At 39.5% G+C, this 12,951-nt stretch overlaps 1 protein-coding gene across 1 annotated transcript; it reads left to right on the forward strand.

Annotated features, from left to right (window-relative positions):
* Nucleotides 1-5,081: 5,081 nt before the first annotated feature.
* IMPAD1 (inositol monophosphatase domain containing 1) lies at nt 5,082-10,468 on the forward strand (the record flags this gene model as incomplete). The annotated part of the gene is made up of 4 exons (XM_010161390.1): nt 5,082-5,241; nt 6,179-6,274; nt 8,126-8,287; nt 9,731-10,468. Coding segments are annotated over 4 exons (690 nt in total), but the record flags the coding sequence as incomplete, so codon positions are not given.
* Nucleotides 10,469-12,951: the final 2,483 nt, after the last annotated feature.

Raw genomic sequence — 12,951 nt, forward strand, 5'->3', positions numbered from 1 at the left:
AGGCCTTGTGGGTGATGTGATAGTCGGAGAACGTCTCCCCCTGTACTCGGCACTGGTGAGGCCGCACCTCGAGTACTGTGTTCAGTTTTGGGCCCCTCACTACAGGAAAGACATTGAGGTCCTGGAGCATGTCCAGAGAAGGGCCACAAAACTGGTGAAGGGTCTGGAGAATATGTCTTATGAGGAGCGACTGAGGGAACTGGGCTTGTTTAGCCTTGAGAAGAGGAGGCTGAGAGGAGACCTGATCACTGCCTACAACTACCTGAAAGGAGGTTGTGGAGAAGTGGGTGTTGGTCTCTTCTCCCTAATGACAGATGATCGGACAAGGGGGAATGGACTCAAGCTGCGCCAGGGGAGGGTTAGATTGGATGTAAGGAAGAAATTCTTCACCGAAAGGGTTATCACGCACTGGAACAGGCTGCCCAGGGAGGTGGTGGAGTCACCATCCCTGGATGTGTTTAAGAGATGGGTGGATGAGGTGCTGAGAGATATGGTTTAGTGGTGGACAGATACGGTTGGACTGGATGATCTCTAAGGTCTTTTCCAACCTAGTGATTCTATGATTCTATGATTATATCTTTTTTCAAGACATTGGATTATTTGCATATTAAAATACAAAATGAGTATTGGGATGAATAAGGAATGTGGGGAAGGAGGAAGACAGTAATAAATTTAAATAAAATTCACATATAACCAAAGACTTTCTAAGAAAAGCATTGCATTTTCATATACTGATGTTGATTTTTGAAAAAATCACTAATGTATTTGAACAGAAACTTCTATTTAATTTTTTTAGCATACATTTTTTTCAGTTTATTTTTAATGAGCAAATTCAAAGGCAAAACTACAGCTTAGTCTTACCCTTTCAAACCTGGAAAAAGCCTGAGTTTGTTCACCTCACTATGGACAGCTAGCCAGTATTCAAGTAGGTTGGTTGGGTGATGAGCTGCCACACAGACATCATGAAGTGCTGGTGGGGAGTAGCCCAGCACAGGACAATGAGCCACTGTGACTGTTCCCTGAAGTCTTTATGTGGTCGGGACTGTTGGCCGTTTGTTTAGAGCACTGCGTTTCTCCACACAGGTTGGTAATAAGCTCCTGAGTTGCTTCTCGTGTTCCTGAGCAGTATTCCAGTCACTGACGTGCCGGAGGAGAGCGTTCTCTGTGCAGTGGTTTTTGAAGTCTGGGAACACTTGCATGTTTTGGATGCACACCATGTGCTGATCCTGATGTTGTCGTTGGATGTCTGCAGCCGGCCCCGACGAGCAGCATCCCTTATCCATTCCTACACCTCACAGACAGTTTGGAGGAATCTCTATGCTGCCAAGATGCAGCCAGACTGCCTCATTTATGACGTAATTTTTATTGTTGGCCTTTCAGTAGTAGTCTGTTTACTGATTTACATATATTTTTTTTTTTTAAATCTCTGTTTGATGCAGTTCTTTGAGGAGGGCCTTCCCTTCAAGCATGGCTGGGGAAGATCGGTCAAATGTGGTTAAACTCAGTGTTGATGGGCACCTTACAGATCTTCCAGAGATGGGCTTTTACAGCTGTTAGATGGCTAACCCCAAACAACTTTATTTCTGTCTTCTGCTTGCTGTCTCAAGTTCTTGCATGATGGGTTGCTAATCTATATCTGACTCTTAGGAGTAGGCAAAGTTATGTATATGATAGCAACAATGCAAACTTAATTATTATTTACACTGACCTAGCAGTTTAATTGGCTCACTGTCTTGCTGGAACAAGCCCTGTTGTCTGAAACATTTGGCATTGTGATTGTCTTTCTGCCGTAGCTACTTCTAATTTCTGAATGAAGGCTTGGGAATGTAGTCAACTACATGTCTGTATCACAACAGGAAAGTTTGAAATGCTGGGTCGTGGCCTCTGGAGGCTTCTAGCAAGTGAGAATGACAAGTAGGAAGAGAATATCTTATTAACATAAAGAGTTGGGTTTGGGGTATATTCTCATGTATTTAAAAAAAGCAGGGGTGGGTGGTGTGGGGAAGAGAAGTTCCCAGTGATAAGGGTTGGTGATCCTCTCTCAGGCAACTGTATCTTGCAAAACCTATAATGTAGCTTTCTAACAATAAATAAATTTAATAACTGCATGTGGTAGAATGGATATGAATTTCTACTTAAACTATGACGTGTGGAGTATTCTGCCAATGTAAATGTAAGTGGCCGTATGAATGGAAGAACTAGTGACCCAATGTTTTTTTTTTCATTATTATTCTTTTATTATGGCTGTGCAATCTTATCGCTATTACCCTTTTTTTCCTCCCTTTTTGCCTTTTTTTCTTCCTGGCAGATTAGTCATGGCTGTTGAGAGAGACTCCTCAGAAGCATTGTAAATGCTGCAGCACCATGGCCATCACTACAAAATCTGAACTAGTAGGAGGTCTTTTTATGAAAACAATGCTTCTCGGATAGTTTCAGTCTTCTAATTTTAGTGTGCTGTATCAACAAGCTTAACAAGATACTCTTCTTTTTGAGGGTTGGTTCAAACCCTCTAACTTTCTGGAGGCCTATTCCTTATGTGGAGGAAATGTTTTTCTTGTAATGGTGGTGTGTAATGTGCTGTAGTGGAACTTAAACTGCCCAGGGGCAGTTTTGAGGTTGCCAAGTCTGTAGGACTAGGCATCTTGACTGTTTTTCCTAGGGGAGAACACAATCATCAGGTTTATTGTATGGTGACAGATGTTTAATTTGTAAATGGCACGGCAGCTTCAAGGACTGTGTGTTTGGCATAGAATGTTTCAAATACTGGTTTTACGTCAGAAGACAGCTATGATCTATGGCTGGAGCTGCTGCAGTTCTGCTTGCTTTCCCTTTTTAATTCTCTTGAGGAAGACTGCCCTTAACCCATTGCTAATAATCTGTTACAGTTGAGGTGATGTCTTGTCATGATGTGAATTATGGAAAAATCCTGGTGATATAAAGCCTGTAACATTCAAACATAGTCTGATAATTCCTTTATTTTCATTGTCTTTCAGTGTTGTGTTTGTACAGCTTCCATAATAACAAGTTGGTTTAGTTGGGAGAATGGGGTGGGAGGGGGTGTTTATGTGCCCTAGCAGTCAGATACCTGAATCAGAGCTAGCAGTCTCAACTCCGTTCCTAATATTCTGAAATGTCCTAAAAGTCCAGATTGGTTACACTCAACTTCAGACATATACCAGACACATCTAAGCCATAAGTATCATCATCATATTGTGTAATTAGTAGCTTCTTTCTGAAGGGTTCACACAGACTGCAGCTTGAAAGGCACAGTGGCAATGATTTCCTTTTTATTTTCAGTAGAAAGCACATAGAAGTACTAGTTTCCTAATGTAATTGGGGTGAATTTGTCTAAACTACAGTTAGTACTCCTCATGTCCAGTTGCATTACAGCTGTCCTATAAACTGTGTTTGCAGTCATAGTAAGTTGGGTTAAGACAGGTTGATCCACATTTCCCCAGTAGTTCTTCCTTCCAGGTTATGTGATCTTTTGTAACATGAGAGATCACGATGTACAGTGTTTTGTGCCAACTGCATCTCTTGTGATCCAAAAATATCTTGCTACTGCAGTCACAATGACATCGTATTGGGTCTTGCAGAAGTTATTTCCATTCAACAGACTGTTCAGCATACCAAAATGCCCTCTGGTCCAGAATAAAATTCATTATCACAGAATGATAGAATGGTTTGGGTTGGAAGGGCCCTTAAAGCCCATCTAGTTCCCCCCCCCCTGCCATGGGCAGGGACCCCTTCCACTAGATCAGGTTGTTCAAAGCCACATCCAGCCTGGCCTTGAAGACATCCAGGGATGGGGCATCCACAGCTTCTCTGGGCAACCTGTTCCAGTGCCTCAACACCCTCTCCGTGAAGAACTTCTTCCTGATATCCAAACTAAACCTCCCTGCTTTCAATTTAAACACATTACCACTTGTCCTGTCACTACAGGCACTTGTAAAAAGCTCCTCCATGCTTCCTTATAGCCCCTTCAGGTACTGGAAGGTGCTATAAGGTCTCCCCGGAGCCTTCTCTTCTCCAGCCTGAACAAGCCCAACTCTCTCAGCCTGTCTCCATAGCAGAAGTGCTCCAGCCCTCTGAGCATCTTTGTGGCCTCCTCTGGACTCACTCCAACTGGTTTATAGCCTTCTGATGTTGAGGGCTTCAGGGCTGGACACAGGAATCCAGGTGGGGTCTCTTGAGAGCTCAGCAGAAGGGGAGAATCCCCTCCCTCGACCTGCTGGCCACACTTCTCCTGATGCAGCCCAGGATACTGTTGGCTTTCTGGGCTGCCAGCGCACACTGCCGGCTCATGTCCAGCTTTTCATCCACCAGTACCCCCAAGTCCTCCTCAGGGCTTCTCTCAATCCATTCTCTGCCCAGCTTGTACTTGTGAGCTAGGCAGCAAGTGACAATATGCCTGTGACCTTTGACTGCTGTTTGTAAATGTTTTTCATGGACCTTCTTAGGTACTTAGCCCATTCTACCTTAAAGACAGGTGTGGAATGTTATTAACTTGTTTATAACATAACATTCATCTGGCAGTTGTGTAATATGTACATCTGGTTGAGTGTGCTAGTTGTGACTCGGTGCCAGAAGCAGAAATACATACTAGGATTCCTACTCCCCCAAGTCATACCACAATCTGCAAAATATTTGTTGATAAAATACCTGTGCATTTCAATCTGGATCTGCTGATCTGAATAACTGGAATATTAGACCCCTACTAAGTTTGTATACTACATGCTTGTAGTCCTTGAAGCCCAACTGCATTTAATGTGTGATTTAAGGAGAAACCCTGCAATTCATACTGTGAGGACATTCAGTAGGAAGAGCTGCAGGAGCCAAAGAAACTGTGTCCAGCTGTGATGTGGTTCACAGCAAAATTCTGGGTTGTGGTTTTCCATTGCTCGTGGCATGATGGCAATAGCTTGTCAGTTGCTGGAAAATTACTAATTCATGCTCTTTTAGTTGGAGGTGAAGGGAGAAAGAAAAGGTATGAGCAAACCTGTAACTTCCCCTGAGTACCTGAGTACTGCAGTTACTGTATCTGGTAAGTTAATGCATCTACTGTTGTTGTCTTATCGTAGATAAACTCTGAAGAACGTGTTGATACAGCTGATCAGGAGACAGTCTCTTGGGATCGCACTATTCCTGAAGACATAAAACAAAAAATACAGCCTAAAGAGGTTCCAGCAGAAAGTGTTACGGTCTGGATCGATCCGTTAGATGCTACACAAGAATACACAGGTAGCTGATTCTTGTTGACAAATCATGTGTGTAATTCTGATGTCTGCCTTTTATACTGGAGACAAAATAGTAAGTATTTAAAATCACATCTCTTGTTAAAGTGTGTTATGTGTGATTTTAAAGCTAGTGTGATTTTAATTGGACAAATTGCCTAATGAAATCATACCATTTACTTTAATACATAGACCAACTCTGAAATGACTTTGGTATACCTTGCAACTAATTATTGCTAAAATGAGTGGTAACTGTCACTTACAGATTCTGCTGGAATGACGTTTCCTTATTTCATTTATTGCTGTGGCAGCACTAAATATCTCAAAATATTTTTTCTGTTTGTTTATTTAAAGGGAATACCAATTAAATATTCTATTTAATTTTATATTAAAAAATTAAAGTTTTTCAAAAAAACGTGTAATTTGATCTTCCCTGTTTTCAAATGTTTTAAGATGTTACCTAAGCAGTTAAAGGCAATCATACTCAAATTTTTGGTTGCAAGTACTGCAGAGTAAACAAAAAAAAGGGTGTTTCTTCCAAATATTCCGTTGATATAAACACCATTATAGGGGTGTGTTCTTGGGCATTTGAATTATCAGCTTTGAACCAATAGAGGATAGGAGGTGGAGTAGACAAGGGAGAATATAGGGATACAGATTTCCATGAAAATACGTGCTGCATGAGACACAACTCCTAGCATTAGATTTGGTAGGAGTGTCGGTTACATCTACTGACCAAGAAAAATTGCTGCAAAACAGAAAAATCTTCCAAGTAATTTGAAAACTGCAAGGTTATTTGAAGGTACAACAAAGTTACATAATTGTAAGAGGCAGAATGTAGGCTAGTCTTCAAAGAACGACATTTTTGTAATGTAGGGTATGCTTTCTTTTTTTGTTCCTGGCGTCTGGCTGTAAATTTGCTCACTTTCTCGTTTTTCCTGCAGAGGATCTTCGGCAGTATGTCACGACAATGGTTTGCGTGGCTGTAAATGGTAAACCAGTAATAGGAGTGATACACAAGCCCTTCTCAGCATATACAGGTACCTTTATGCCGTCACATATTTCTAGCATCTTCAGTCATAGTGTTAATTAAAATTTGATTTTTTTTTTTTTTTTTTAGAGAGCATCTGTGGGTATAAATGAGAAAATAGCACCTGGGGCAAGAGTGCTGCTGCAGACCTCAAAATTAGGGCTGCAAATGTGTTCTGTGCTATAAAACCACAGAGGAAAATGCCTCCTTGTATAACATAAAAAAGATGCATTTGAAACAAATGAACTGCAAATATGTTTAAGAATTAAGATCCCTTCAATTGGAGTGTTTATAACAAACCAAATAAAGTGAAACCTACACATACTGGCCAGTCTTGTGTGTTGTTAGTCTTTAGCAGAAGAGTACTTGGCTCATTTAGCAGAATAACTTAGATCCATGACATTATACCCAGGAGCTGGTGTTTATTCAATGTGAATAACAAAGGCATTTAAAGATCTTAATGGCAACTTTTTGTATGTAACAGGCAAGACTATCTAGCATAGCCTAGTGGTCATCTGACATGTTTTTAATGCCACAATCCTGAACTAATGAGTTCTTTAGTATTAATTATCTATCGGTGAGGATGGCTGCAGGTTTTGCAATGTGTATGCACTTCTGAAAGCTTGAAAGTAAGTTTTGGTATTTGTGTCCTGCTATACATATGAAACAGGAATTTCTGTTCTCGTTTTCCTTTAGGCAATGCTGACCTCTAGAGTTGTGAAGTTACACAGTAATTCTGGCACAGAAACAAAGACTGAATAAATGTATTTTTTCAATTTGTTCTCTCTTTGTGGCCACTCAACACTCAATATATTGTGCTAAATATTTTACTGTCTTTAAACATAAATTTAATTTCCAGTCATTTAAGTATGTGCTTTTCCAATGTGCTTTAAGAATCTTGGGGATTTTTGGAACATATTTTTCAAAGCATCAACATCTATCTGAAGAAATTTATTTTTTTTTTTTTTAGTGCTGTGATTTTGAGAATTTCTCATTTAATAATAGCAAAGTGTGAAATGTTCGGGCATCTGATGAGATGCAATGAATTCAGTCATTCCGTGTGAAGAGTATTCATTTCCCAAGCTGGAAATAACAATATGTTGTGAATAGAATTGTTCCTAATAGACCCACACAAATACAAAACAATAAAGGGCGGTCGGCAATGTTATTACACATAACTCAGCCTGTTGCCATACAATCTGGCCTTCTACTGAGATGAAATTGCTGGTTAGTCTGCTAAGTAAATGTCAAATTAATGGTTAGGGGATGCCACCTACTGAGCTTGGCTTTGAACCTCATGATGAAACAAGTGGGAGGTTGTGTATTCTAAATCCAGTCCTCCAGAACACAACATTAAATGTTTTCCTTAGTATTGCTGTTTTCCTGAGATGTTTCCTTCCTTAGCATTACCATACTTCTGAACAAAATGACCAATAACATTTTTGTTATCCACTTTGAAGCATAGTGGGACTTCTTGTTCTTACCAAAAGGTTGGCTGAGGGAATAGCAGGTCTATTTCTGACTCAGCCATACTTTTAACTTTGGTCATTTTCCAATTGCAAGTTCTAAATATTACTACTTGGGATTTCTCCCTCTTATTCTGTTTTTTGGGAGGCATGGGATAATGCCATATGCACAGAAGGGGGGTGGGGAGGGCCAGACTGGGCCATTTCTCTTCGCTTGTGTGTACATGTGGGCATGCACCCCTTCCTCCTATCAGTCCTAACTTTCCCTTTTACAGTAAGGAGGGAAATTGAGTCAGAGACATCAGTGCCATTTTCTAAGATGAGTATTCTTTCATCTTTACGCTTAAGAGATTGCCTTTTTTAAATCTTAGCAGAGTTTGTGTTTCTTTTTGTAGCCTGGGCAATGGTGGATGGCGGGTCAAATGTAAAAGCTCGTTCTTCCTACAATGAGAAAACTCCAACGATTATTGTATCACGCTCCCATGCAGGAAAAGTTGAGCAGGTTGCACAGCAGTCATTTGGAAATAAGACTGTGATAATCCCCGCTGGTGGAGCAGGTTTGGTTCCTTAAACATCCTTTCTATTTTATTGCTTCTGAATGATTTAATGGGATAGCTGTTATTAGACACAAGGATATAACTCTGGCGTCTCCTTTTTTTTCCTCTTACTGTTTGTTCTTCACATCCCTAAAAGTGAGCACTTGACAACAGGGAGGCAGTTTGTCCTCTGTATAGAAACCTACGTGCAAAGTTCGTTCATGCTTCAGGCTAGTGACAAGTTAGTATGTTAGTGATTCTAAGCCTGGACCAGCAATGTTACCGTGATCCTTTCACTGGGCACGCGGATGTGCCTTCACTTGAAGGTACTGACGCCTCTGTGGAGGAAAAAGGGTTGTGTGACCAAATACAGAATTGGGGAAGAGAATCTTTTGGTTGTTAGTAAACCCAGCAGTATGTTTAATTAAACAGTGTTTTAAGTACCAAACTGAAATGGTTTTTTTCCTCTTTTGACAAAAATGCAAAAACCAGAAAACTAATGTCACTGAAGTCCATTTTTATCTGCCTCATATTCAGCCTGAAAAGGTTTTAGCTTACTTTTTTGTGACCTTACACAATATCCTGTGCATGTTACCGACAGAATGCAAATATGTGAGCCACTAGTGTGAAGCAATAACTGGTTTAAAGTCTCAGAAAAGCCATGCAAAATTTGAATTTTACGGAAATGTATCTTTCTGAGTCTTTAATATGGAAAGCTAGAGTTCCCCTACAGGTTGCTTAGTCAAGATGATCTTGCATAGGTTCTTGACAGTGAATCCAAATGAGTTTTCCTATGATAAAGGAAGCAAAAGTGTAACTGATTATGGAAGGCCTTCTCCAGGGCTTGACTCTGTACAAGAGGATAAGGGAACAGTTTAATGAAACAAGGATGTTGGTTGAACAGTTAAAAAGTTAAAAAATTCTGTAAAAGAAAGAATACTATTTTGAGCAATAACTTTGTACTGCATAATGTATGGTAAAGGAGAGTGCCCTGGGCCAAGTTATTTTATTAGAGTGCTATATGCATCTTCTTTTTATTGTAATAAACCAAGGAAAAAAGGTGGACTTCAGCATAATACGGAGATTGAGAAATAAGTGAGTGAATGTAAGAAGAATTTTTCTTGTTCTTTTAATGTGTCTCTAGATAAGTTTATGTAGCATATTGGTAAAGATGTCTAAAAATAATGTGTCCCAAATACCCAAGTCTTTAATTGTGGTCTGGTGGAAAGATCTTGGGGTGGAGTCGTCCTTTTTCAAATTTTCTCTAGAGGTCAGAGGACAGACAAAAGTCTGTTGCTGACTCTGCCATTATATTGGATGGCATGATATAATTAATGACATAATTTTCTTAAATCTTGCATGCGTGTATTATTAACAATAGTAGTTTTATTATAGTAGTTTTAATAGTAGTGATATATAGGAAAACTCCATTTTAACTTTTTTACTTCTGCTCCTTTTTTCTAGGTTATAAAGTGTTGGCCCTCCTTGACGTGGGTGAAAAGAATCAAGAAGAAGCTGACGTGTATATCCATGTCACTTACATTAAGAAGTGGGACATATGTGCTGGAAATGCAGTGTTGAGAGCGTTGGGTGGCCATATGACTACCCTGACTGGTGAAGAGATCAGTTACACTGGCTCAGATGGCAATGAGGGAGGACTTATAGCCAGTATCAACATGAACCATAAAGCACTAATTGAAAAACTTCCAGATCTGGAAAAAACATCACACAAATAAACTTGTCTGATGGAGAAGTACAAGTCATGCTTTTGTAGCCTCCAGATGCTCTGTCTGAAGAGGCAGGTGTGAAAATCCGCGGGGAAGGATGCACAGCAAAGCAGTTTGGTGTGGGTTTGCGGACTATATCGTGCATTGGGTTTCTTCAGTGGTGGTATTTAAAAAAGGATAAAATAATAATAATCAGAAATAGGAAGGGGACTGACTGCCTCACACCTCAGTTGCCATGATTTATTTTTCTCAGACTGGTTTCAGTTCTTATACTCAAGGTGCATATACAGTATATATTTGTGAACGTAGGTGAACTAAAGACAAATCCAAATTGATTCATAAAATAACCTAAGTAGTTCTCACAGGAACTTCTTGGAACCTTTTGCATCTTGTTACTGTAGTTGTAGCAACTCCATAATGAGTAGGTGGGAAAAAAGGTTGGTTTGTATAGGCATCTGATAACTCTTTAAACAATTTAGCAGGAACCAGGACTCTGTTCTGCATCCCCTGAACAGGAAGCACAAGGTTGGTACAAATTTATATGCAGCAAGTTTATCTTTGATAGCGTGGCACTCCTTCTGCTTTTTAAGAGGGGAAAAATGGAAATGTTCTGTACTATTTTGGCTTTTTTCCTGAAGATGTAAACCCGTTTAGTTCAGATAGGTTGTGAATATCAGTGTTTCATTAATCAGTGTAATTATTTCCATATACCTCTTTAAAAGAAGGCAAAATTTCCTGGTATGGTTTTTAACAGTTACTTCTTGTCCTCGGTTTTTGCGTACGGTGTTGAAGATGCATGCTAGATTTTTCTCTAACGTAGGACTTGTTTGTCACTTGGTGTTTGTGCCTATAGAAGCAGCCTCTTCCTTCAGTACCTGTTTTTTTTTTGGTGGGTTTTTTTTTTTTATTTGGGTGGCAGGGTTTTTTTTCCATTAGACAGAATCATATGTAAAGAGTTTTAACAGAAATAGTAAGTTGCTTGGTTGTTTCCAGTTACAACATGAGAGTTAAACCAGCAACTTTTCTACAGCCACAGAAATAACTTTTTGTCTTTTTAGGTTGAGGCACACTCTTTTTTGCATAAAGCTCTTGAGCCATCCCCAACAGCTTGTGGTTACTTGTTTTGTGGAAACTTACGTAGAGAGAGACACCATTGAACTTGAATCTGTTTAAGCAGGTTTGAAGAGCATGTGGCACTTGGAAGTACAGCAGGGTCTGCAAAGCTTTACCAAAAAATGTGCTTTGTCAGTCCAACATACACAGAACAGAATATGGGCCCTTTAATTAAAATACGTGAACTTCTAGCTGCAAAAATGTAACCATCTGTATTGTTCTCTGCACCCCTGTGAAGGGTTTCAGAAGGTTAAAATGTACCAGTCATTTGAATTATTGGTAGATAAGCTTCCCATCTCCCCTCAAGAAAGCTAAAGTTCTTAATATAAATGTTTTCTGTTCAAATTTTATTCATTATAAGCTTAGACTGTTTAAACTCAATTACTTTAACTTTAATTTCTTTTATCATACCCACTATTCAGATTAAAAAGAGGGGTTTTTCCTTCTGTCAGTAGTGGAGCATGTCTAGATATCTCTCTTAACTTCTAGCTAACGTTCACATTTCCAAAAGATCTTCTGAGATGTTGCATAACTACAGTTACAGAATTTTATTTTGTAAACTTACTGGCAAAGTAGACTGAAACTTAGTCCTACTAGCCTTTTGGTACGGGTAGTTTTTTTTAGATTACTGTTTTTCCAAAATTGACACTATTGCTGCTGTTTGAAAATGGCTTTTACACATGTAGATAATACACAAAGCAACTTAACTTCTAATTTTTAAATTTAATGAACTACTATATGCTGTGACAAATAAGTGAATATGCCCTTTTGGAAAAGGGGCCAATCTATTTTGAAAAAGTTGTTGAGCTTCCAAACCTCAGTAAAGAATAAAAATCCAGATATCTATCAAGGTTTTAGTAATATTTTACAAGAAGACTGCTGCCTTTTTTTCCTTCAGGCTGATTTAAATAACTTCAAGCCTAATTTAAAAAAAAAAAAAAGCAGCAGCTCTTTTGTTTAATAAAGAACATGGGTTAAAATTTAAATATGAGAAATAGCCATAGTTAGCCTAGTATGAAAACCTAATTGTGTCAGAGGTTGAATGCACAGTGCTTAAATAGGCAGTTAAGACAATGACTGTGGCAGGTTGTGGTTTTGGATTCAGGTTGAAACCATGTGTAAACTTGCCTTGTGTAAATGTGATTGTTTTTGGGTATGATTCTATTCCTCCCTTGCATAAGCTGTGATCGGACTTAACTTCTGTATGAGAAATGAAAAATAAGATGTTACATATTGTACAAGGACTTGCTTAGTTGGAAGTATAGAGCAGGAAACAGGAGTGTTTGCCTAAATTATTTTTCCTGAGGAAGATGATGTACAAAGAAGAGCTTTAGCCCTCCTTTCCTTCCTCCCAGAGGCTGGCTAACATACCTGGTCTTCCACGTGGAATACGCGTGCTTGTTTAGGCCCATTTATATCCTAAATCACGTTGTTGCAAAGGATCGCAGCGTTCAGCACCTTTCACAGTGGGCCCTCACTGGCCCAACCTCTCTTCTTGTGAAAATGAACAAAAGGAGAGAGTGAGGTGGCCAGTTAATTACTTCTGGTACAGCCCCAGCTCGTGCAGCTTTCCCACAGCAAAGACCTGGGGTAGTGCTTGGGGTCTTCCAGTCTGGTTCGAAGAGGAGCTGCTTTGATATGAGGATAGGTAATCACCTGGTGCAATAGGTGTAACCCTTTCGCAGACCAGCAGGTATTCAAAAGTGCTTGCTTAGTGCACATGTGCCAGTGCTCTTCAGTATTTGTTGGCAGGGTGTTAACACTCAGTATCTCCTGTTTCTTTGCCTGTGTTTACACTCGGTTGTAAAACACTTTGCTGTACTGGCTGAAATACAGGTTTGGTGT

This window comes from Eurypyga helias, unplaced genomic scaffold, assembly GCF_000690775.1.
Source record: "Eurypyga helias isolate BGI_N326 unplaced genomic scaffold, ASM69077v1 scaffold50981, whole genome shotgun sequence".
Lineage (NCBI taxonomy): Eukaryota > Metazoa > Chordata > Aves > Eurypygiformes > Eurypygidae > Eurypyga > Eurypyga helias.